Consider the following 26,257-nt stretch of genomic DNA (forward strand, 5'->3'; position numbering starts at 1 on the left):
CCGATCCCAGCTTTTCAATGGGCGCAAGGCACACAGAAACACCCTGGACGGGGCCCAGTCCATCGCAGGGCAGACACACACACACACACACACACTCATTCAACTATAGGGCAATTTAGTTTCTCCAATTAACCTGACTGTGGGAGGAAACCCACACAGACATGGGGAGAACACAGCCTACACACTGGGAGGGACACTTGTCATTCGCTCTCAGAACCAAACCCCTGTGGTGACCCCAGAATACAGGAACATCCAAAATTAAAAACCTGACTGCACATCTTTGGACTGTGAGAGGAAACCGGAGCTCCCGGAGGAAACCCATGCAGACACGGAGAACGGGCAAAGTCCACACAGAGAGGACCCAGACCGCTCTTCTAACTGATGGGTAAAGTGCTACCCACCGAGCCGCCCGTCACTGTCTATTTTATTTTACTTAAAATCAAATGTATTGCCGCTCAGGTGGTGCAGCGGTTAAACACGCTAGCACACCAGAGCTGGGATTTCGAATACATCGTATCGAATCTCAGCTCTGCTATCCGGCTGGGCTGGGCGGCAACATGATTGCGTGCAACGATTGGCTGTTGTTCACAGGGTTGGTAAGTCGGACCAAGGTTCCTCATAACTGGTGCAATTACTGGTGCCTCTGCTGGCTGATTGATGGCGCCTGCGCAGAGTTGGGGAATAATGCTGATCAGGGTGTGGCTCGCTGAGCACAAGGCTGATCTGCATATGAACTCGTCTCGTGCAGGTGAAAAAAGGCAGTCGGTACTGATCACGTGTTGGAGGGGGCGTGTGTCAGTTGCAAAGCTCCTCAGTCAGTAGTGGAGGGTTGAATCGGTAGAGGTGAAGCGTAACACATTAATTAGGGTAATTAGATAGGACTAGATTAGGGAGAAAATTGGGGGGGAAATATTCGAAGAAAAAAAGGGGGAAAAAAAATGTATTACATTTTTACTTTTACTGTTCTATGTTGATGCACTGTATTATACTTTATTCTTCATTACTGTTATATATTTAACATCTTATACTCTATTTCAAAACAGATGGACAGAAACTTATTAATTAACTTGGATTAATTGAAACTAATAAATACAAAACAGATATGTGGCAACACTGACATTTTTATGATGTTTTCTTCGTCAAATGTGATCAATCAGTTATTACTAGTAGCTCAATAATAAACTATAAGAAGATGTATTCTGTATGTATTAAGTAACACATGAGAACAGAAACAATAGTTGCTTTTTTAATTCCTTATAAACTCAAGGCTCGACTCACCGTCTATGTGTGGCATGGTGACGATCAGCTTGATGAGGTTGGGGTGTTCAGAGTCGTCTGGACCCGTGTAGCGCAGTTTGGCAGAAAAGGGCTCAGCACCCACCGCACCCAGGACTCGAGGCTGGCACAAACCTGGCACAACAATTACCACGATCAGACACAATCATCGAGACACGCTGAGAGCTGCACTTTATACGAGTGGATCTGTGAACAGCCACATTCACATCCACACTGACGGAGCGAGCCATGAGAATATTAATTCCTCGTGGAATGCTCTTCCCGGGCTAGCGTCCCGGACACAGATTAGACCCGGTCACGGACTGACAAGGATGGCGATGAATAAAGCTTACTGCGTCAATCAAACTGGAGCTTTTTGTAAATTAGGGCTGGTGCTGGATTAGCCTTGTGAGATCTTATACAAGAACCAGGCATTTTTAAAACCACCTTCTAAAGAAACCTCGTTTAAAGAAAATTTCATGCATCATTGCTTGTATGTATTTTTATTTTTATGAATTTAATCCATGACCAGTAATTGTGTGTGTGTGTGTTTGCATGTGTGTGTGTGTGTTGTACTACCCACCCTCCTCCACACTAACAGACACGATGGCACTGCTCAGCTCGAGCCCCTCTTCCCCGCCGGAGTTCACCGCCCTGGCTGCACACTGAACACGCGACCCTGCCTGGAAATACACCGAGTCCAGAGTGATGCGTTTGGAGGAGGTGAAGAAGGTGTCGAAGTCCACCTCCCTCATAGGGCTGGTGACACCATCGGGCCCCGCGGGAGCGCTCACGAGCCAGCGGTAACGGGTCAGCGTGTTGTTAATGTGCTCTCCTGCGCAGATGGAGCCGGTGCGCTCGAAGTCTGGGTACTTAGGGTTGCAGGCCTGATGAGAAAGAATAAAATAAAAGATTAGAGGTTAATAGAATGAGATGAGGAGGATGATGATGATGGTAGAAATTATATAGGATGATGGTAGACGGATGGTCTGTCTCAGACGGATGGTCTGTACCTGGATGTCTCATGGTCATCATTATTAATGACATCTATGTCCTCGACCACAGGGAACTTTATTTATTAGTGTATTTTAATAAGTTCATTATTAACCACATTTTCCCTTTTGCATTCACATTGTCTAGTATTTGTTTTCCTAAAACTGTAACCAACTTAAGGCATCCCTCCCCTACACACACAGTCTGTTCAGGTGCCTGGCCGGCTGATAGCACAGCTAAGATTCGAACTAGAGAGCTACAAAGGTAGAATGGCCTGTACGAAAATGTCTGGATACGACTTGGGAAGTAACATAAATTACCACTAAATTACCATTAACTACAGGGCAGTTGTAGCCTAGTGGTTAAGGTACTAGTTCGGGATTCAGAAGGTTGCCGGTTCTACCACTGCCAGGTTGCCACTGTTGGGCCCTGGAGCAAGGCAAGGCCCTTAAACCTTTGGATAAAAGCATCTGCTAAATGCTGAAAATGTACATGCTGTTTTCCTTATATAAGAAAAGTGACTTTAATACTATTCGCAACTGCTCATACATGATACAATGAGAGCGCTACGCACCGTGACACAGATGACGGGGTATCCAGCGGCCGGTTGGGTATTTCTGGCACTGACTGAATCATCATACTGCAGGAGTGATATGACCACTGGAACTGCGGGGAAGGTCACGTCCGCCATACTGTTTCCCTCCTCAATGTAGACGATGGCTTTGGTCATCTGTATGAGAATAATAAGTTACAAAACCATTTTAATTCAGATTCAAGCACCGTTTCCTGTTTCTCTCATTAGTATTTGTTTGCTCAGATAAATTTATACATCCACTATTATTAACACTATATGACTGTATAACACACATGGACACCTGACCGTGTGCCATGTGTTAGTAGGACATCCCATTCCAAAACCAAAAGAATTAATACAGATGCCTCCTTTCCCTAGTTAGGGACAGTTGTGGCCTCGTGGTTAAGTTACTGGACTAGTAATCAAAAGGTTGCTGGTTCAAGCCCCACCACTGCCAGGTTGCCACTGTTGGGCCCTTGAGCAAGGCCCTTAACCCTCAATTTCTTAGACAGTATACTGTCACTGTACTGTAAGTCACTTTGGATAAAAGCGTCTGCTAAATGCCGTAAATGTAAATGTAGCTATTACAGCCTTTACTGTTTTTTGTATATGCTTTTCACATGACTTTAAAGTGTCTATGGGAATTTGTGCACATACAGTTAACACTGCATTTGTGGGGGATCAGGTGGCACAGCCAGGAACCCAACAGGGAGAAAGGGGGAATAATGGCCAGGGTTCCTCCTGTGACTTTGTAAGTGCAGTACTGCTGCTGGCTGGTGTAAAGAATTGGACGGCGACTGGTCAGTGGATATTGGTGGTGGAGGATTTGCAATGGGAATTGAAGTAATCTATTCACATCCAGTGTTAGTGCATCAAGAGCTTTGCTTTGTGCACAAGAACACAGCAAAAGTTATTAAAACCTTGATAAATGATAATAATAAGTTTTCTCTACATACTTTTGTCCCTAAAGTTTAAGTCAGCCCTTCTTTGGATCATTCTCAGCACTGCAGTGACACTGACATGGTGGTGGTGTGTTAGTGTGTGTTGTGCTGGTATGAGTGGATACGACACAGCTCGTCTCTGACTTTACACGTTATTTAAAAACTCCAGCAGCGCTGCTGTGTCTGATCCACTCATACCAGCACAACACACACTAACACACCACCACCATGTTAGTGTCACTGCAGTGCTGAGAATGATCCACCACCTAAATTATACCTGCTCTGTGGTGGTCCTGTGGGGGTCCTGACCATTGAAGAACAGGGTGAAAGCAGGTTAAAATATATGTAGAGAAACAGATGGACTGCAGTCAGTAATTGTAGAACTACAAAGTGCTTCTATATGGTAAGTGGAGCTGATAAAATGGACAGTGTAGAAACAAGGGGGTGGTCATAATGTTATGCCTAATCGGTGTATATTTAATTCCATTTTTATCAACCAATTTATCCTGGTCAGGGTTGTGGCAGGTCCAGGATCCACTGGGAAACACTGAAAGCAGAGCAGGAATACTGTAAACAGGGTGCCAATCCATCACAGGAGTTTGACCATCGTCCTTCCTTAGACATAGTCAATCATGTCTGTGTAGACACCCAGCCAGCCGATAGCACTGCTGAGATTTGAAACCCAGATTTCAGTGGTGGTGGGATAGAATAATAGACCGATGTGCAATTTCTAATAATGTCCATGGTTTTGCTATGGGATGTCCAGCACTTTAATGGACAGGTGTCCTTATAGTATGTGGTCAGTGGTGTAAATACGTTTCCCATCCAGTGTTTTTCTTTATGCTGTGTGGAACATAAAGTACTTTCACAACAAAATTTAAACAATGAAATTGAAAACAAAAAAGAAATAAAATTAAATAAAAGAATACAGATGCATTACCCAGTCAAACAAACCCGAAAGCAAATAAATGACATGTCACTTCTGATCAAGAGCTTCTACAGCGTAAATAATGATTTGTGTTCAGATAATAAGAAAATATCTAAATTAGGCGTGTAAATTGTGCAGAAGCTTGAGCAGACACCTGGATCTCAGCCACCATGTTCTCATCCGGTTTCAGATGGACTGTGAACGCTTCCCTCATTTCCCGCACGCCGTCATACAAGATCTCGATCTCCACCGTGTGCTCCGTCTCTCCTTCTTTGAATTGGACGTCTGGGGAAATGAGAAGCAGGAATTGGTAATCACTCATGCAGGATATTTACTTTAGGTATGAACCCTTGCACGGCGCTTTTGCTGATTTTTATACAACTCTGCAGCATCATCCATTACAGCGATGCGGCACTGTCAACAGAGACTTTAAATAATTCAGAATTAGTTTAAATTATGCAAACCTGACGGGAGGCAAAAACATTCAGGCCTGTTTTCAGTAAACCTACAATAACACTCGGTAGTTCGGTCATGTTTCATTGCGCTTATGCTGCAACAACAGCCTCGAATCTCAGGAACGTTTACTTTCAGGATAGTCATGGTACAATCAGCGCGAGCACATCGATACATCGATGTCCAGCGAGGATGGATTTTCTTGGACTTTTCTTATACACGTATATACAAATTACACTCTAGACTGGACACTCCGACGTAATATCCATAAAATTCCACTTTTTGTAGTTTTTTTTTAAATTCAAGGTTAATTCTCTATAATCTCATACTGGGAAATCCATCCATTCAAAAATAAATAAATAAATAAAATAAAAAATATGCCTGCCCACAGAAATCCAGAATAGTGTGTGTGTGTGTGTGTGTGAGAGAGAGAGAGAGAGAGAGAGAGAAAGAGAGAGAGAGAAAGAGAGAGAGAGAGAGCTTGCTCTCACCTTGTGATATAGGATGATAATCCTCTCCGGATGTTGCTGATCCGTCTTTGGTGTGCACTCTCACCACTGACACCTTGGAGGTGTCGCCCACTCGCAGCACTGGTACCTTCACCACAGAAACCTGTCCAGCCTCACCGGGTTCACTGATGCTAAACTTGGTCAGCTTGAACTTGATAATGGCCTCTGTATAAATAGTAAAAGTGTATATCAATCATTTTATAGAGAGTCAAAGCTTTAAAAAGTACAAATTTTATTCTCATTTTGAAGTTACAGTTACAATAAATATTCAATCTGACAAACAATTGTACACAAAATGTACATTTTTAAGTTTTTTGAGTTGTTTTTTCGGATCCTATTTAAGAGTACACAGGGTGCCAATCCTTCACACATCTTCCTATCCACGTACTCACACCTTAGGTAATTTAGAAAGCCAATCCACCTACATACAGGCTTTTAGGAGGTAAAACAAAACTAAAATAATCTAATGGAACCAACATGGTCATAAAAAGGATACGCAAAACCCTACCCAGTTATTACCCAGAAGGAGAGGATCAAACCCAAGTCTTCAAGACCCTGACACCCCAACACTACCCACTATGCCACCCTAACCTAAATAATAGCAGTGTCCTAAATTTTAAGTAAGTTCTAACATCCTAATTCCCTATAATAAACATTATACAATTTTATGGTAACATGTATTAGTGGTACCCCAAGATGCCACAACACCAACTTTGGGGAGGACTGCTCTGTGTAATGTGTAGTCTATAATGTATAATATACACAACATCCTTAATAATAATAATAATAATAATAATGATGATGTATTTCCACCTGCACTGTATCAGAATATAGAAACAGACAGAGTAAAGTCAGCACCAGCCTTCACACTGTTAATTCAGTTTGAGGATGTTCATCCACAACCAGCTCTTTAATATCTTCAGCAAACAAAGAGGGTTTGAAGCCCCAGAAAATCCTATCAGACGATGTCAGGATGTATAAGATTTTGATGAGGAACACAGGTGACATTCTTAATGGAAGTTTGCACAGCTGTATCACATCTCTATAATTAAAAGTGTCAGAATATAATTCTCTCTGTATAGATAATATGTACTGAACTGCTGATGAATGTCAGAGAGCTTCAGGTAAAACTCTTCTGCACATCTGACAGTTGGCAGGTTTAGTGTTTATTTTTAGACACATTTCCAGTGATGCTGGTGTCATAAAAAGTTTCAGTGAATACATTAAAGAGGAGCTGTGAACTAAAACAGTGTGAACTAAATTCAACCTGCCAGCCTGCTTTATATACAGTAGTTTGTTTATACTGAGTAACACGTTGTCATGCTAAATAACATGATACAAAGCCTTTATAAATCTACTATACAGATAGACTTCACAAAGAGGAATTCTTGTACACAAGATGTATTTGTGTATAAGAAAACTGATTGTCCAATGTGTTGCATGATTAGATAGATGATGGATTTTTGAAATATAAGCTTGTAGATCTGTTTGTAGATCTGGAATATACACTAGATCAAGAGTGGATTGTTGGTAGATCTGGAATATAAACTAGATTAAAAGTGCATTGTTTGTAAATCTAAAATGTATACTAGATCAACAGTAGATTGTTACTACATCTGGAGTATAAACCAGATCACCAGTGGATTGTTGGTAGATCTGGACTATGAACTAGATCACCAGTGGATTGTTTATAGATCTGGAATATAAACTAGATCAACAGTGGATTGTTAATAGATCTGTAATATAAACTAGATCAACAATGGATTGTTGGTAGATCTGGAATATAAATTAGATCAAGAGTGGATTGTTAATAGATCTGGAATATAAACTAGATTGAAAGTGCATTGTTTGTACATCTAAAATGTATACTAGATCAACAGTAGATTGTTACTACATCTGGAGTATAAACCAGATCACCAGTGGATTGTTGGTAGATCTGGACTATAAACTAGATCAAGAGTGGACTTTTGGTGCATTGTTAGCAGATCTGGAATATAAACTAGATCAACAGTAGATTTTTGATAGATCTGGAATATAAACTAGATTAAGAAAGTATTGTTGTAGATCTAAAATGTATACTAGATCAACAGTAGATTGTTACTACATCTGGAGTATAAACCAGATCACCAGTGGATTGTTGGTAGATCTGGACTATGAACTAGATCACCAGTGGATTGTTTATAGATCTGGAATATAAACTAGATCAACAGTGGATTGTTAATAGATCTGTAATATAAACTAGATCAACAATGGATTGTTGGTAGATCTGGAATATAAATTAGATCAAGAGTGGATTGTTAATAGATCTGGAATATAAACTAGATTGAAAGTGCATTGTTTGTACATCTAAAATGTATACTAGATCAACAGTAGATTGTTACTACATCTGGAGTATAAACCAGATCACCAGTGGATTGTTGGTAGATCTGGACTATAAACTAGATCAAGAGTGGACTTTTGGTGCATTGTTAGCAGATCTGGAATATAAACTAGATCAACAGTAGATTTTTGATAGATCTGGAATATAAACTAGATTAAGAAAGTATTGTTGTAGATCTAAAATGTATACTAGATCAACAGCAGATTGTTACTACATCTGGAGTATAAACCAGATCTGCAGTGGAATATTAAAAGTTCAACAGTAGATTGTTGGCAGATCTAGAGCGTAAATTGGATCACCAGTGGACTGTTAATAGATCTGGAATATGAAGTAGATAAACAGTGGATTTTTTATACACTTGGCCATGTGAAAAAAAGAAATTCTTACTGTCGGCGTCGTCCTTGATCTTGACGAGCGTTTCGTTCTGAGCCCCTATGGAGGCCCCAAACGGAGACTCACTTTTGGGGCTCCCCAGCACCAGCCTGAGCTCCTCGACCTCCTCATGCTCTGTGTCATCAACCAGAACAAGAGTACAGGGCTTCTCCACCTCCCCTAAACACAAGCACATACACAAACAGGAAACTCAGCAGGATCAAATATGAAATAATAGAGTCCGATACTAAGAGAGCACGAGGATAAGAACTATAAAAATATTAACTTTTTATTTTAATCAACACTGGGCGGAAGGCAGAAATACCCTAGACGGGAATACTAATCCATCGCAGACTTTCAGCTCTCCCCCAGTCATTTCCAATGTGTGTAGACCCCGGCCACCCAGTGGCACCGCTGACATTCAAACCTCGTTAATGGGGTGTAAATGTCACTGCCTGCACATGTATAAGAGTGCCATGAGAATAGAAAACACGGGTGGGTCATTATTATGCCCTGCTTTAATAAATGCAAATGAATGAATGGAAGCTTTTTTGTTTATTGTTTGTGATGTGGGTGGTAATTAACGCTGCATTAATCGTAACCTTATCACACCACACAACACCTACACAAGGTTTTAATACATGACTGTTATGTAAAATCGCAGGTAAAATATGCTTTATTAGTTTATGTGATAATTGCTCATCTAAAATACAGCTTTAATTTACATAATTAAAGATCAATATTGTAATGCATTTACATATAAATATGAAGCTGTTTTAAAGTGTTCAGACCCCACATATTTTGTACAGCTTACTGTGTCTTGAATTTCATATTGAATGGATATAAATGCCTCTTTTTCTCCAATGTCCCCCCCAATTTTCTCTCCTAATTTAGTCGTATCTAATTACCCTGATTGCGTTACGCTTCACCTCTACCGATACTACCCTCCACTTCTGACTTAGGAGCTTCGCAACTGACACACGCCCCCTCCGACACGTGAGCAGTACCGACTGCCTCTTTTCAGCTGCATGAGGTGAGTTCATATGCAGACCAGCTCTGTGCACGGAGAGCCACACCCTGATCACCATTATCCCTCAACTCACAGAGGTCATAATTGCACCAGTTATGAGGAACCCAGGTCTGGCTAATCCACCCTGTGAACAACAACCAATAGCCGCCGAGCCCAGCCAGATGGCAGAGCTGAGATTCGATGCAATGTATTTGAAATCCCAGCTCTGGTGTGCTAGCGTAATTTACCGCTGCGGCACATGAACGGCATAAATGCCATTTTTGCACATCAATCTACACTTAATCCCTCAAAATGACAAAGTAAAAACAGTTTTTTACTCTGAGATCTCTGAGAACAAATTGTGGCCTAAATCAGGGCAAATACATAAAACACTGGCAATGGTTTCAAGTGTTTCCAGAAAAATAGTAGTCTCAATCATTTTGAAATAAAAGTGGCCAAAGCCGAGACTTAAATCCCATCAAACGTCTCAAATGGTCAATATTTAGTGTAAGCTCATTGCTGTTATTGCAGCTAAGCTAGATGATTTGTAGCTTCTTTTTCTACATTAAAAGCATGTTTTCCACCTCTTTATTCAATAATTCAAAACAGATAGACATAAACGGTTGATAAATTGGGTGATGGATGATCTAGGTTGTGGCAAGACTCCAATAACGGGAATTGAGGAGGACTACACTGAAAGCAAAAAGGGGGCAAAATGTTAAACATAAACCCATTAAAGACTCATTTGTTTTAGATTTCATGCAAGCTGACCTGGTAGGAATGTGATAATGGAAGCATCTGTGTTGGGCCTCTCGTTGAAGTCCATCATGACCTGAGCCGAACCCTGACGGCTGTAGCAGCGCACAGTGGATTTGTATCTCACGTCTCCACTGCGGTAAATGATGGCCGTGATCTGCCCGTCGTTCTCATTGCCTGTGTAGACTGTGTCACGAAACTGCACCTTGGGTACTGAGGGGGAGAAAAAATAGCTTTTATTGGTTAGAAATGAAAGCAAGATTCATTACTTGATCGGGTCCAAAGTAGGCATCCCAAAACGTCACTGCACTTTTGACTCTTGAATCTTCCACCTCATGTGGCATCACTTCAACACTGTCAGCCCAGTGTGTTCAATACAAACTGACCAAGAACATAAATAAACTGGTCTACACCCCCTTATACCTCTAAATTATCCTTCAGCTTCCATAAGAACAGAAGCAGAAGTAACTCATGAACACTTCACCGTGCCACTTCATAATTCTGCTCCTTTATTACAGTGTTTAATTATGTGATTTGTTTGGTTGTAAAACCACTTACAGTCTGAAACTGAGTCGTTAATCAAGATGGTGGTTTTGCCCGGTTCTCCCAGGATGCCGTTCATAGGCATGCGAAGGACCAGCTCGAACTTCTCAGGCCCCTCCAGAACAGGTTTGCCCAGATCGTCCAGAATGGTGACGCGAACCGTCTGCATAGTGACACCCGGTGTGAAGTCCAGATTCTTACTGATTCCCACATAGTCCTCACCAGCTGTGGATGTAATAATTCAACGTTTGTTTGTTTGTTTATTAGGATTTTATCATCATATTTTACACTTTGGTTACATTCATGACAGGAACGGTAGTTACTCGTTACACAAGATTCATCAGTTCACAGGGTTATGTCAAACACAGTCATGGAAAATGTTGTATCTCCAATTCACCTCACTTGCACGTCTTTGGACTGTGGGAGGAAACCGGAGCACATGGAGTAAACCCATGCAGACACAGGGAGAACATGCAAACTCCACACAGAAAGGACCCGGACCGCCCCACCTAGGGATCGAACCCAGGACCTTCTTGCTACCCACTTAGCCACTGTGCCGCCCAAATAATTCAATGTGGAAAAATCTCTATATAATAGACACCAATCATTTTACCAGCCCTAACAATACCACTATAGATATTTTTGTATTGGAAGCTAATATGTGCATCAAAGCCTTTGAATAATGGCAAAAAAACAAAAATAATGATTCATTTGGTTTAAAATTGGGTCTTATGGAACATACAGTGGAATTCAAAGGTTTATTGTGACTGCAGCCTGTAAGCACATGGTGATGTTAAGCTCACTTGACTCTTGACAGTGTCACTGATGTGCCAGTTACGTTTTCTTCCCAACTTTGGGTTCAGGGTTCAAATTTTCACAAAGAAAAAGACAGGAACGGTAGTTACTCATTACACAAGGTTCATCAGTCCATAGGTTTAATGTCAAACACAGTCATGGACAATTTTGTTTCTTTAATTCACCTCACTTGTGTGTCTTTGGACTGTGGGAGGAAACCGGAACTCCTGAGGGAAAACCACGCAGACATGGGGAGAACATGCAAACTACATACAGAAAGGACAGCTCAAGTATTTAAAACATAAATCCACCATGTTTGCCATTAATATACAGTATGATTGAGATATTCATACAAAAATGATGAATTACCAGAATAATTACAAACTTTATTCATAAAGTCATAAAAATAATATAATATTTACAGTATTTGATTTCCTTATATTTCTGATTCTTTTCAAATGCTTTTCATGCTTTACACAAATAGAAAGTTGTCTCGTCACTTTCACACAGTTTAGGTGTTTGATAGCTCTGAGAGTTTTTGTGATAATTAGACACCCCGGTGGACTATTTTATCACTATTTTATTCCTGTGTGACGGGTTGTTTTGGAGGAGAAATAATGGCTGATGTTCTGCTGATTTTATATTACATATTACATTATATATTACATATCCAACAGCATCTATTAATTTCTGTATCCTGCAATGTTTCCTAATAGCAATCACACCCTAACTCGTTTCCTTCCATCTTTCCATAAACAAATACATAAACATACAGTATATAAACATCAGGAGACTCTATTAGTTTGTAACAGTGAGAAGAGAAACACTAATATTGAACCAGACACCGACTGTCTCAGAACAGACACAAAATACACAAAAAAATAAGAACAATATCATTTAAATGACAGACTGTTTGTCTTCGCACAATCACTGAAAACAGTCCCACAGATAAAAAACCTAAATGATAAAATCCATTCAGAGCTCAGATCAGTGTCGACTGTAACCCACGATTCTACGTTTCATTTCAGACACTTTCTGATAGCACGGCTTTGAATTTCTAATCGAGTTATTGAGCTTTTAAGTGTCGGTAGTGTTGATGGTGTGCTGCACTTCCTCTGGATTGGCTCTATATCAGTGTACGCACAGTGCAAACATGGATTGAAATGCTGTAGATTAGATAGCGCAGTGTGATGATGTTTACTCTAGTGCAGAGGTGAGTAGGGTTCAAAACCAGACACGAAGGGATAAAGGTTTACAAAAAAAGCAGGAAAGAGACTCGCCCAGAAGGTTTTCATGTATAAAGAGGGTAATGATAAGTTTCAGAACCTGCAGACTTGAACTACCAGACTTTCAAGTCTTCAAAATACATAATTTTCTCTCTTTTCTTCCCTTTTCAATGTAGATATATTTAATTTCCCTGTGTACAGTGAGCCCTAGCAGCTTGTCCTTTTCTCCTTTAGACCTATCGTGTCTATCGTGTCTGTGCCATCAAGCACCCACTACAAAATCTTTCTGCGCGGCACGGTGGCTCAGTGGGTAGCACTGTCACCTCACAGCAAGAAGGTCCTGGGTTCGATCCCCAGGTGGTGTGGTCCAGGTCCTTTCTGTGTTAAGTTTGCATGTTCTTCCCATGTGGGTTTCCTCCGGTTTCCTCCCACATTTACATTTACATTTTCAGCATTTAGCAGACGCTTTTATCCAAAGCGACTTACACAATGAGCGGAACACGATGAGCAATTGAGGGTTAAGGGCCTTGCTCAAGGACCCAACAGTGGCAACTTGGTGGTGGCAGGGCTTGAACCGGCAACCTTCTGTTTACTAGTCCAGTACCTTAACCACTGAGCTATCACTGGCCCACAGTCCAAAGACGTGAGGTGAATTGGAGATACAAAATTGTCCATGACTGTGTTTGACATTAAACTTGTGAACTGGTGAATCTTGTGTAACCAGTAACTACCGTTTCTGTCATGAATGTAACCAAATAGTGTAAAACCTGACATTAAAACACTAATAAATCAATAAACAAAACTTTTCTAAATTATACTTTCAGATGAATATCATCCTCTTTAGTGCTTTAGACCTTTCCTACTGTTTGAATAAAACTGCATTACACACGTACCTTCAGCAGAAAAAGGGTCAGTTTTTCGAGAGCGTACTGTAACCGTTCCCGTCTTGGAGAGGTCACTTCCGGTCCTCCAAACCCGAACCTCCACGAAGCCGTCGCTCTCGTCCACGTGGTACTCGATTTCTCCAAAGTAGAACACCGGTGCTGCAGAAACCGAAGCGTAAACAGTGAGTGTGTTTATTAATGTGTACGTGTATTAATATTAAAAAGGGCCAAACCCAAAATTCATTTCAATAGACGTAACAACATTGTTGATCAGAAAGAACTGAGAAAATATAGTCCTAAGTTCAGTGAGATCATTTACTCATCACTGTTTGAAGCTGTAGTGAAATATTAGGGAATAAAAAGGTTGGAACCTGCTTGAATAGCTTTTCTGTACATTGAGATAAATTCATGAAAAGATTGAAATGTTTGATATAAAAATCAAGCTAAAATGTCTGGACGTATTTTCTAGGTTGGTCCAGCATTTACAGACAGCATTTACACACAAAACAGTACAAATAAGGGAAGATGTGTGTGATTTTCTTCCTATTTATTGTGCTAATACATTTGTAAACTGCTTTTTACAACTTTTGCAACTAACTGGCAACCTAAGTAAAAATAGGCAAAATAGGATTTTGTAGTTAATGCGTAAGAGTCTTCTCTTATAATGATTAGAGTAGAAATTACAAAAAGGACTCTAAGAGCACTTCTACCCAGGACTAAAAGTCTTTTGAATTCTCTTCACTTTACTCCACAGTGCTTCACTAGACTTAAGGACTACCTTAAATCAAAACCTTGATTTGATCAGTGCTTATTAAACCAATCTTACGTGGATTTGGATTTTTGGGCTACATTTATTTTCTGCTCACCTGTGAGCTCATGAGTTGTGAATTTGAGGCTCTTCAGGTAGTTCTGGCAGAAGATCCGGAGGCTGAGATTCACTCGCCAGTCCAGACCTGCCCGTTTACAACTAACACTCGAAGTTAAATTCCTTAGCAGCCACAGGCTACTCACAACGCTAAAACACACACCCACCGAGTGCCTCTGAAAGGGCTGAAGAGTGTCCAAATGTGTTTTCCTAACAGACATTGTTATCTCCTGAAGCTGTGGGGTACAAGGTAATGGATGGAGCCATTTCCATGGAAGGAAGTACGACTAAGCCCAGAGAAAATAAACCCTGTCGGCGACCTGTCAGTCTTTTAGTTGTTACATCTATGAGTGGTTTAGAATTGAGTGAGCACAGGAGGACTGCAGCACACCAAGTTTATCTGAAAATAAATCAGTGTAATGTCAGGCAACGCGTCGTCATGCAGGAAGCTGGCCAGAAAAACGTCTGCTGTTACGGCCACACAAGAAAAAAGGTACATTTCTGTGAAATAACAGACGTGTTGGGTTACACAGCCAGTCAAGAGTCTTCAATGGATTAAAAACCAAGATCTTGAAATTAATTTATGGACAAACCAATCAGCTTGAAACAAATACATTAGGGATGTAATGATACACTCTACCCACGATGCGACGTGATTCACGATACTGGGTTCATGATACGATTTTTTTTAACTGAACTTGAAGACAAATTAAGACAAAGTTTCCTTTTATTATTTCCCTTAAAAATAAAATAAAATACTGTATTTGTGATGATCATTTATTTATCTAAATAATAAATGCTCTTTTATTTCTGAGGTAGGTACAAACTATGCAAAACTATTTTGAATTAAGCCCAATTAGGCAGAAAACCCTCAAATCTGGCAACCAGGCGTATAGCGCCAGTGACGTCAACCAGGCAAGGTGTATAGAGTCAGCGCCCTCTGCTGTTTAAAGTGAATATCGATTCTTTTTACATGTCAAACCGATTTGAATCGTGGAATTTTTGAATCGGTTATTAACTGTCTTGTGGTGCATCATTACATCCCTAAAATACATACATAAATATTATTAGTCATGATAGTGGTGTAAATGTCACATACACTATATGGCCAAAAGTAAGTGAACATCCAATCATAAGCTTGTTGGACATCCCGTTTCAAAACTTTGGGATTGAATCTGCTCTTTACGCTTTTGTAAAGAAAATATAAGGTCCAGCATGGATATTGGAGAAGACTTGGCTTACAATCGACATTCTAATTCATCCCAAATGTGTTCAGTGTCACTGAGGTCAGAGCTCTGTGCAGGCCCAGCTTCTCCACATCAAACTCTTCAGATCATGTCTTTATATATCTTATTTTTGTGCAGAAGGACTCATCATGCTCAAAGTTAAAATCATTTACTTTATTTAAAATCACTGATTTCATACAGCTGATAGCAGTAAGTATGACCACATACTGTTGGCCATGTAGTCTATGACAGTGACCTCAACGAACCGTACAGATGTACATTTGTATAATTATTTCTAAATGGTTTAAATCACTGGCATTTTATCCACCAGCATTTGAGCACGACCACCATCAAATCATAACATTAAAGTTGTGTCTAAAACCCAGAAGATGAAATAAATAAAAAAACTAATAAAATCACCTATTCACTTAATTTTACTGAAAGATCTTAATCCTAGTCGGAGCCGTGGTGGGTCTGGGTCAGAAACAATGACTGCAAGGCATAAACACACTGGCACCAGTACTAGCACTAAAACCTTTACTCGCTTACCCACCTAGGGGCAACGGATCACCTGATGGTTTGATCCTAGGAATACACAACACACTTTTCTGTGCCACCCACACTTTAAATTGCAGTAAATTACAAATAAGATATGTAAATGCTTTTGTTTTATTTTTTCTGCTGATCCGGTCATGGAAGGACATTGTCAGTCGTTGAAGCAAACATTTGTACAAGCAACTTCCAAAAACTATAGTGCCAAACCTTGACATGTTAACAGTGTTTGAGCAGCAGTGATTTTAATCTAGAGGTGTGCATGGAACTAAAACCCAGAAGATAAAAGAGAAAACCTTTATGGAATGCATTTGTGCAGGTCACGGGGGGCGGAAGCTGGCGAGACGCAGGATAAATAAAAGTCCCACCACTAGACCTCATCCAGCACCAGCTTGCTTCTGCACCTCTAAGGCTTTATTTATTCAGCGTCTCACCTGCTTCCTCCCCCGGTGACCTGCACAAATGCATTCCATAAACGTACACATTTCTACAGGTGTTTGTAAATGCAGGGCTCTGCTCTGAAGTAAGGTATTTGGCACTGAAGATGATACCTAAAGTCGTTTGCTCGTTGTGGGCCGTCGTGCTAAATCTGTTGGATTATTCACTTCCACAGTTTTAGTCTTCCATCTATTTTACATCATTTGACCAGTAAAGTCCAGACTGATGCAGCCTGCAGCTTTGTTATACTGTTATGGCTTGTGATAGCCTAAAGCAGAGGTCCCCAACCACCGGGTCACAGACCGTGGGTCATTTATTACTGAGCCGCACAGAAAGAATAAATAATTAGAAATGCTAAGAAAAGCAGTGAAAACACTGCTTACATTTCCAACATCCTATCTTTGACTGTGACTAAATTTTCATGAATACACAGCAAGTTGTGCATCTAATATTATTATTAATATCTATTTGGCACTAAAGGTGATACCTAAAGTTGTTTGCTCTTTGTGGGACGTTGTGCTAAATCCGTTGGATTATTCACTTCCACAGTTTTAGTTTCCCATCTACGTATTTTAGATAGATAGATCACTTTATTAATCCCAGAGGGAAAGTCAAGTAATACAACAGCTCAAGGTACAATAGAAAAAAGAATTAAGTAAATAAAAGAAGTGACAGATCATGCTTCTTTAACTCAGTGAGCAATGATGTCCTGGCACAGTGGGGATGAGTTATACAGTGAGATCGCTGTTGGTACAAACGATTTCCTGTATCGTTCCTTCTTTTAGCGGAGCTGGATGAGTCTGTCACTGAAGGTGCTCCGCTGTCTGACTAGGAGGTCATGGAGGGGATGTGATGGATTGTCCAGTATGGAAATGAGTTTGTTTAAAGACCTCCTTTCAACCACCAACTCGAAGCCTTCCAGTGAGCAGCCCAAGACTGAGCCAGCCTTCTTGATCAGATCATTTGATTAGTAAAGCCTTGGGTACACACAAACAGCCTTACTGTGAACTAGAATTCAAGAATAAAGGGCAAAGACTGTAATAAAATGTGTGGGAAAAATGTAAACGGAGGTTTAAATGTTTAACATTAAACACTCAGGTTTAGATCAACTTTTACCCAGCGCTTCATTTCCTGAAGCTGCTCTGTATGCACATTTAATGCACTTTCGCATTTCTTTAATTCAATGCAACAGCAAAAATGCACAGATTACCTAAAGCTGAGGATTTATTTGCATTTTTTGCAGGCTCTGACAAAGCTAACACCCGTGGACAATGCATCTTTAAGCAATGCCACTAAGCTTCTGCCTACCGCTGCAAACTGGAACAAATAGAGACAATTACTTTACAAATGCATGAAGCATAAATGTTTTTTTTTTTCTTTTTTTTTTTCTGTTTTTTAATTTCAAGTGAAAAGCTGGTGTGAGGTGATTTACCGCTGCTGGTGTTCATTCATGCAGACAGACGAATGACTGTGGAGCTCCGGCTGGTTGCTTCTCACTGCTGATTGTGTTGGCAGTGAAATGTGTGAAATCTGTGAATGTATGAACGTGTGTGTGGCGCGTACGGTTTCTGTAACCAGATAAGCTTTATCTCACACAGGAAACAAAAAACAAGTTTCAAAAGATATGAAACACAACTTACTGGCCTCTTTGTGCTTTTTTTAAATCATATATCAACCCTTCATCCCATTACTGGGGTTACAGATGTGTTCCAAATTAACAAACATGTAAGAATGGTGGATTCAGTGCTGCATTCTTGACTTATGACTCTCTGCAGGAACGATTACATCTCAGCTTAGATTTTAAGATGTGTTGACATTTTACATGGCTTAAGCTTTCTAATGCTTGTAATTTACTGGGAATGAAATGACAGACTGAAGAAGCAGGATGGTAGTGGATACGTCAGGTCCATGTGGCTGATGTATCTGCACGCTGCTTACTTTAATGCATTGATGCAGCCTGCAGCTTTGTTGTACTGTTTTGGCTTGTGACAGCCTACAGCAGAGGTCCCCAACCACCGGGTCACAGACCGTGGGTCATTTATTACTGGGGCCACACAGAATGAATAGATGATTAGAGATTGCCATAAAAGCAGTGAAAACACTGCTTCCATTTCCAGCATCCTATCTTTGTGAAGCGGGATTTTCTGCAGTGATGGCAACCAAAACAAAGTTACGAAGTAGACTGTAGATCATCACCTATCACCCCTAGGTGGGAGCATATTGTTGCAGCAAAAAAAGCTCAGGATTCACACACACAATGATGATTTTCCATCATCAGTATTTCAAATGTGCAAATACTACTGAAAATAACTGGGTAAGATTAATAATAACTGGACAGGGCACCAATTCCTCACAGGATCAAGCAACCACCCTCAGATACAGATTGAAACCCAGATCTCAGTGGTGGTGGTCTAAAGTAAAAGACCTGGGTCATTCCACCAAATATTGAATTCTAAATTTTCCCCAAAGTAAAACATTAGTATAATATTCTTTAAAAATGAATCTAAGCTTGTTTTAATATATCTGTGATGTTTTAATATTGAACTACATTATCATTTATACCCATAAATCTGTGGTGAAGTAATGTAGGAGCTTTATCACATCACTCTATACCAATCCATATCTTCAGTTGGACTGCTTTTAAATACAATAAAGCATCTTTTGTAAACCTCAATGACCACAAAAGAAACGTTACTCTCTCCCAGTCGACACATTCTTAGCACAACATGTTCTGAGCTCTGCACCAGGTCATGCTCCTGTGATTTTAAAAGGAACTCCTGCGTACAGTTCATCTGCTCTCCTGAGAGTGCCAACATCGGCCTTCCTGCTTCTACCCCCACTCAGAATACCACTGTACCAGTCTGGAATAAATAAAACTCTGGAATAAATAATAAAAATAAAGACCTACAGTAGATTTACTGGACAGGATAATACATGCAGCCCTGCAGTCAGCAGTCAAGTCACAGACATGCTGCGAGCAAGTGAAATGATTTTAATGGTGGGATGTAAGCAAGCAATATCTTTATTAATCTATTCACATCCATTGAGCCCTGAACAAGAAGGTAATTACGCATGTACTTATAGAACAGCGCAGGTCAGACGTCAGTAATAAGAATATTATTGATGTACTGCTCTAATTTGCTTTATCGTCCAGTTCCACAAGAAAATCTCAGCTGGTTATACAGACAGAGGTTGTAAAAGGTTAAATGATTTTCTCAGTGCACATCTGGTTGCTCTGTTTCAGGTTCAGGGGGGTCGTCTCGGTGAAAAGTACTAATAACAGGCTGAAGATTTTTCCTCTGCATGTTCCTGTCTCCCCGGATATACCCTACCACCCCAGCCCTCTCTGTATTATGTGCACATTCAGTGATCGGGATGGCACGGTAGATTTAGCGTGTCTGATCTTGAAATACAAGCATTTTCTTGTTTTACAGCTTCCAGAAGGGAGTACAGGTGGAAGAGTGGAGTCAGCATCAGACTGTAATTAGCGCAGCGTGAGACGACATGTTCCTTCCAACTGAAGCTCACAGTTACTGAAAATAAATGTGATGTTTTCTGCTGACTCAGGGTTGGGATAAAATTACAGTAAACGGAGGAAGCAACAGGTATGTAATTTTGTATATTAAAGCACTTGGTGGTAAATTCCACCTGGATTCAGTGAAAAACTTGTTGCCTAAAGGGTTGGAAAGATTTCATACAACAATCAGCACCCACAGACAAAGTGCTTCCAAAATTAGGACAACATTAATAAACAAGTCTACAGAGCCAAAGCAAACACAGGGGCTTTATAACACTCTCTCAGAAAACCAGAAGGGTAAGAAAGAAGCCAGAACTCAAGAAGTTGCAGGATGATCTGAAAAAAGCAGGAACAATATTTACAAAGAGAATTGCAAATGCTGAGCCGCCTCTTTGTCAATGGTACTTGGGCATCACATGTCATCAAAAGAAAGTGTGAATAAGTTCATTTCATAAGACAAGTAAGTACTGTCCTAGACGTTTCAACTAAACAAAATATCTCAAGAACAGGTTTTTAAAAAGAGGGTGGGGCTGATTACACTGACCTCTGCTAGTTAAATTCTAACTTTATGAAGCACAACTAACAAAAAACTGTTATGCCTTAAGAAAAGAGAAGACAGTGTGTTAGACTGAATTTAAATATACCAAATATATTCATTTTTTTACTGTAAACACTACAAATCTGGGTCACGTGTAGGGAAAAATATCTGTTTTCGATCACTTTTACCTGCTATGTAAATGTAGTGTTAACTGTCAATGTATTGATTTGTGAAGCTGCAGTGCTGGCAACCCAATAAACTGAGCTCGGTGTGGATTTGTACCAAGAAAGAACCCCCACACAGAGGATCATGTTTCATGGCATGCATGACTGGTACATCTGAAGGAACATTGCTGTCAGACCTGTCGCTTTAGGCCGTGTTTTTTCCTTCCTCCGTGATTTTGTTTCTCCAGCATTGACGCCATGCGAGGAATCAGGTTTGGAGAGCGAGACAACAATAAAAGGGCTCAGTCGTAAACCAGCCTGTTTATTTATTCCAGACAAAGTCAGGGGTGTGAGATAGGATCAGCACGCTAACTGATACGCTGAAGGGCTTTCCGATCGTCGCTTAGCTCCACTAACAGGGCTACAAACTGAGATAACACTGATCCACATAAGAAGCAGACACCTTTCTTCTCGTTATCTGACAGATTAAAGGCATCGGGGACTCTTCAACACTGAAAATGCACCGAGGTGTGACTAGTTCAGCCTGGTTTGTGATGAAGAGAAGGGGAAGAGAAAGGTTCACTGTTCTGTAGCAGGAGAAGATAAATAAAACATACATTCAAAAGGATAAAATAGATTTAAGGTTGTTTTACACCTTATTTCATTCGGCCTGTGCTAAAAGATATAAATGTGTACAGTATAATATTATATACACTCTTATATATATTTAATGCCCCCAAAGAAAAAGAATATAGGGATTTATAACCCTAAACTTTCCTCCTGAGCTAGATTTAAGTAAAGCCACTTTAAGTGAAGTGTTTATCTGATAAATAATACAAGAAAGAAACAAAGGAAATGAAAGTGTTGAATTTGAAGTACGGGGAAGTTGTAGCCTAGTGGTTAAGGTACTGAACTAGTAATCAAAAAGTCGCTGGTTCAAGCCCCACCACTGCCAGGTTGCCACAGTTGGGCCCTTGAGCAAGGCCCTTAACCCTCAATAGGTTAGACAGTATACTGTTACACTGAATTGCCCTATAGGTGAATAGGTGTGTGTGTGTGTGTGTATATGTGTCTGCCCTGCAATGGACTGGCGCCCCGTCCAGGGTGTTACTGTGTGCCTTGCGCCCATTGAAAAGCTGGGATAGGTTCCAGCACCCAACGACCCTAATTGGATAAGCGGTTAAGAAAGTGACTGAGTGAGTAAGTGAGAGAGGATATTTTGTTAATACTGCACCTTTTCCGACCTTTGCCCAGTAAATCGAACCCACTGAGACCCTGACCTAAGATAAATCAGTAGTAAACTGACAGTGAATCAGTAAATGAATGAATAAAGCAGCATAGAAATGGTTTAAAAACAGTAATGGACATTTCACAAAAGCTAGACGTTAGTACTTCAGATTTAAGCTCAGTCCTCATGTTCTCTGCCTTCTACACATTCTTATAAAAGTTAAAAAAAACAAGCTGACTGATGCAGAGTGTGTTCAGTCTCAGATGACTCTCACACATCTTCTGCTGCTCACGTCAACATCACAACATTTTATTCAAATTAAGAAAAATTCACCCGGTAAAATCATCCACCCGCCCCGTCCTCAGGTTCGTCTCAGGTTTTTTAACATTCATGCTTCATGAATTATGGGCAGAAAATCGTTTCGTGGTTTGAAGGAACGTTCAATAAATTTCATGAATTTAAATTAAAGACTGAATGTAATCCTACTTTTATATTCCTGAGCCACAATTCAAACAGATCCTCCGAGCCGTGATGTAGCGCGCAGGGTGCGGGTGATTAAGTCACTGACACATTCAGGGAACATTTGGCTCAGTATTGGATTTAAAATGAAACAATGATTACAAGTTTAAATTAAGTGTCACTTTCTATTCACATTGTAGAGAGGAGTGATCATAATAAAACGTAAAGGTTTTTTTTTTCCCTGCCATGCATATTTAATTAGAAATGACCTGATCTCATAGGGAGCAGTCGTGATCTCTACCAAGGTTACGTTTGGTAAAGGTCATCGCAAAGATTGGTTATAAACTGCACTCGAACTGAACATACGTATTTCTGTCCACAGACCCTCCAAAAACAGCCTGCTGTAATAGCAGAGAAACTCAAGCACTGTCGCCTCACAGCAAGAAGGTCCTGAATTTGATCGCCAGGCGGGGTGGTCCAGGTCCTTTCTGTGCAGAGTTTGCATGTTCTCCCCGTGTCTGTGTGGGTTTCCTCCCACAGTCCAAAAACATATGCAGTCAGGTTAATTGGAGACACTGAATTGCCCTATAGGTGAATTGGTGTGTGTATATGTGTGTGTCTGTCCAGGGTGTTACTGTGTGCCTTGCACCCATTAAAAAAAGCTGGGATAGGCTCCAGGACAACCCCCCCTCCATCCCACGCAAACCTAATTGGGTAAGCGGTTAGGACAGTGAGTAAGTGAGCATTTAATTTCCTTAGCATACACTATATAACCAAAAGTATTTGGACACCTGACCACAAGCATGTTGGACACCTAATTTAGAATACTTGACTAATATTTAGAAGAATGCTGGTTCAAGCCTCCACTACTGCCAGGTCGCCACTGTTGGACCCCTGAGCAAGGCTCTCAACCCTCGATTGCTCAAATTGTATTCAATAATAACAAGTCGCTTCAGATAAAAGCATCTGCTAAATGCTAAAAATGTAAACTAGAGTGACCTCCTTGTGATCTTTTCAGCTATAACATCAGCCTCTGAAGAATGTCTGTTGGAATTTGTGCCCATTAAGTCACACTTGATGTTCCGGTTCATTCCAAAGTTGTTCAACAGAGCTGAAGGCCACTGGAGTTTCATTAAACCACAAATTCCAACAGGCACACTCCAAAATCTTGTGCAAAGCCTTTCCCGGAAGAGTGAAGGCTGTCTTAGTTACAATAAAAAAAACAGGTGCATATTAATGCTTAAGGTTTTAAAGCAGGCTTTTCAAAATGATAACAGTCAGGTGTCCACAAACTTTTGGCTATACAGCGTACATCCACTCCCACACTTATTAGTAATGCATATTATTGGCTATCTATGGCACTAATGCTAGAAAATAAAGTATAATTTATTGCAAATGTAAACAAAATGAAAATTGTGCTTTATTCAGGTTGGTTTTCATACAGCACTGAGAGATCTGTGCTACTGACTGAACAAATAAAAAAGCTTCAGCATTTCTCAGCTGGTCCTGCAGATCCGGAGGAAAGCACAGACCTCCTGAACACATAATTTCAGCTCGTTTCAATTTCACACCCAATATACTTAATTCCCCGACTCGTCATCATCATTTTCCTCCTCATTTAACTGCGACCAACACTGGACCTGATTAACAATTACGTTCAGCCACTGTAAAATGAGCTGTGAAAGCGCAAAACGGCCAAAACGTTCGCCGGCACTCTCGCATCTCTCATGTAATTAAAACTGCTGCTGATAAGCACTTTGAGCTTTGCTATTTGTTACGGTGGATACAATCATTCTCAACTGAATTCAGTCAACCAGTCAGTCCCTTTGACTTTGTGTTTCGAAACAAACCTTTTTAAATAAACCAGACGCAGATGAAATAAGAGGAAAATATAAAGGATAAGTGCATTTGTTTTTATAGTTATCTATCCGTCCGTCTGTCCATCTATCATCTATCTAATCTAGTCTGTCTGTCTATCTATCTATCTATCTATCTATCTATCTATCTATCTACCTATCTATCTATCTATCTATCTATCTATCTATCTATCTATCTATCTATCTATCTATCTATCTATCTATCTATCTATCTGTCTGTCTATCTTGTCTATCTATCTATCTATCTATCTATCTATCTATCTATCTATCTATCTATCTATCTATCTATCTAATCTAGTCTGTCCGTCTGTCCGTCTATATATTATCTATCTATCTATCTATCTATCTATCTATCTATCTATCTATCTATCTATCTAGTCCGTCCGTCCGTCCGTCCATCCATCTAGTCTGTCTGTCTGTCTGTCTATCTATCTATCTATCTAGTCCGTCCGTCCGTCCGTCCGTCCATCCATCCATCCATCCATCTAGTCTGTCTGTCTGTCTGTCTGTCTGTCTGTCTGTCTGTCTATCTATCTATCTATCTATCTATCTATCTATCTATCTATCTATCTATCTATCTATCTATCCAAATTCTATCAAATTCCACTTTCAGAAAAGCTGTGACTTCTATGATTTGTTAATTCTCTTAAAACTATAAAAGGGGCGGCAGTGGCACAGCGGGTAGCGCTGTCGCCTTACAGCAAGAAGGGCCTGGGTTCGATCCAACAATCTAATGGTCGCGTGTTTATGTACTTTTCCATATACAGTGGAACCTCGATTTAACGGACAAAATCTAGAAAACCAAATATCCGGTCCGATAGTTTATAATTCCCGCGAGAAGTGTACCAAGACCAGTAGTTCAGTAATTGTCCACTAACAGACGCACGTCTCTCTGTTTACATGAGTGATAGGCTGTATTTTGTTGGGAGGCTCGCTTTGTTCTTGCTTTTTTCTCTGTGTTTTATGCTTCATTTTTGCAGGTTCTGGAGTCCCCACTACACGATCATGATGAAAATCTCCTCCACCACACAAGGTAAAATGAAATTTCTCAGTACATCAATTTTAATATTTATTTACAGGCTTTACATACCATATTTACATATCTATTTCCATTGTTTATTTTACCGTTTATGTGCATGTAATACGTGCATGTTTAGCACTTTTGTGGACCTCGCTGTTTTGGACAATCGCACTGGACCAGTGCTCCCCCTTTTAGTCCGTTAAATCGAGGTTCCACTGTAGTGTAATTGAGCTTCTATATTATGCTCTATACAGCAAATTATGTTTTGTGCCTTGCAAGTTACAGGTAAGTTACAGCTTCTTACCATCATCTGAATCAGGTAAGACGGTGATCCTCGTGGTTGAGAACACCTGACCGAGGCGGCCTCCCATAGGCATGCTGAGGGTGACGTTAAAGCTCTCCTCAGGTTCGTACAGTGAGTCGTCTATAATCACTACGCGGCACGGCTTCTCCGTTTCATCCCTGTCAAAGCGCAGAACGCTGGTGTGTTCCTCAGGCCGTGAGATGTAGTCTGAATAGGACAGGACGGTGGTGGGAACAGTTCCAGTCGCTGAACCTGTAGGAGTATTAAGTTTAGGATTAGGTAAAGAATTATGGGAACTGTGATTGTGTAGTCTGATGCTGGAGAACTACAGGCCTGAGGTGTTTAGGTTTAATCCTGCAACCTGATCCACTTACGATGACGACACTGAATTATATACAGATAAAACAAGCACAACAAAAGAGCCTTCAGC

The 26,257-nt window shown here is 40.4% G+C and overlaps 1 protein-coding gene across 1 annotated transcript in view; it reads right to left on the bottom strand.

Moving 5' to 3' along the window:
- The window catches only part of frem2b (FRAS1 related extracellular matrix 2b), a 100,742-nt gene that overhangs the window by 15,658 nt on the left and 58,827 nt on the right, over positions 1-26,257 (bottom strand). Inside the window, exons 6-15 of the mRNA XM_063017328.1 lie at positions 25,828-26,079; positions 13,648-13,797; positions 10,749-10,958; positions 10,206-10,403; positions 8,441-8,605; positions 5,656-5,838; positions 4,866-4,996; positions 2,843-2,998; positions 1,859-2,162; positions 1,279-1,410 (exon numbers count right to left, since the gene is read on the bottom strand). Coding sequence (XP_062873398.1) covers positions 1,279-1,410; positions 1,859-2,162; positions 2,843-2,998; positions 4,866-4,996; positions 5,656-5,838; positions 8,441-8,605; positions 10,206-10,403; positions 10,749-10,958; positions 13,648-13,797; positions 25,828-26,079 — 1,881 coding nt within the window. The remainder of the gene's footprint in view (positions 1-1,278; positions 1,411-1,858; positions 2,163-2,842; positions 2,999-4,865; positions 4,997-5,655; positions 5,839-8,440; positions 8,606-10,205; positions 10,404-10,748; positions 10,959-13,647; positions 13,798-25,827; positions 26,080-26,257) is intronic.

This window comes from Trichomycterus rosablanca, chromosome 20 (genome assembly GCF_030014385.1).
Source record: "Trichomycterus rosablanca isolate fTriRos1 chromosome 20, fTriRos1.hap1, whole genome shotgun sequence".
Lineage (NCBI taxonomy): Eukaryota > Metazoa > Chordata > Actinopteri > Siluriformes > Trichomycteridae > Trichomycterus > Trichomycterus rosablanca.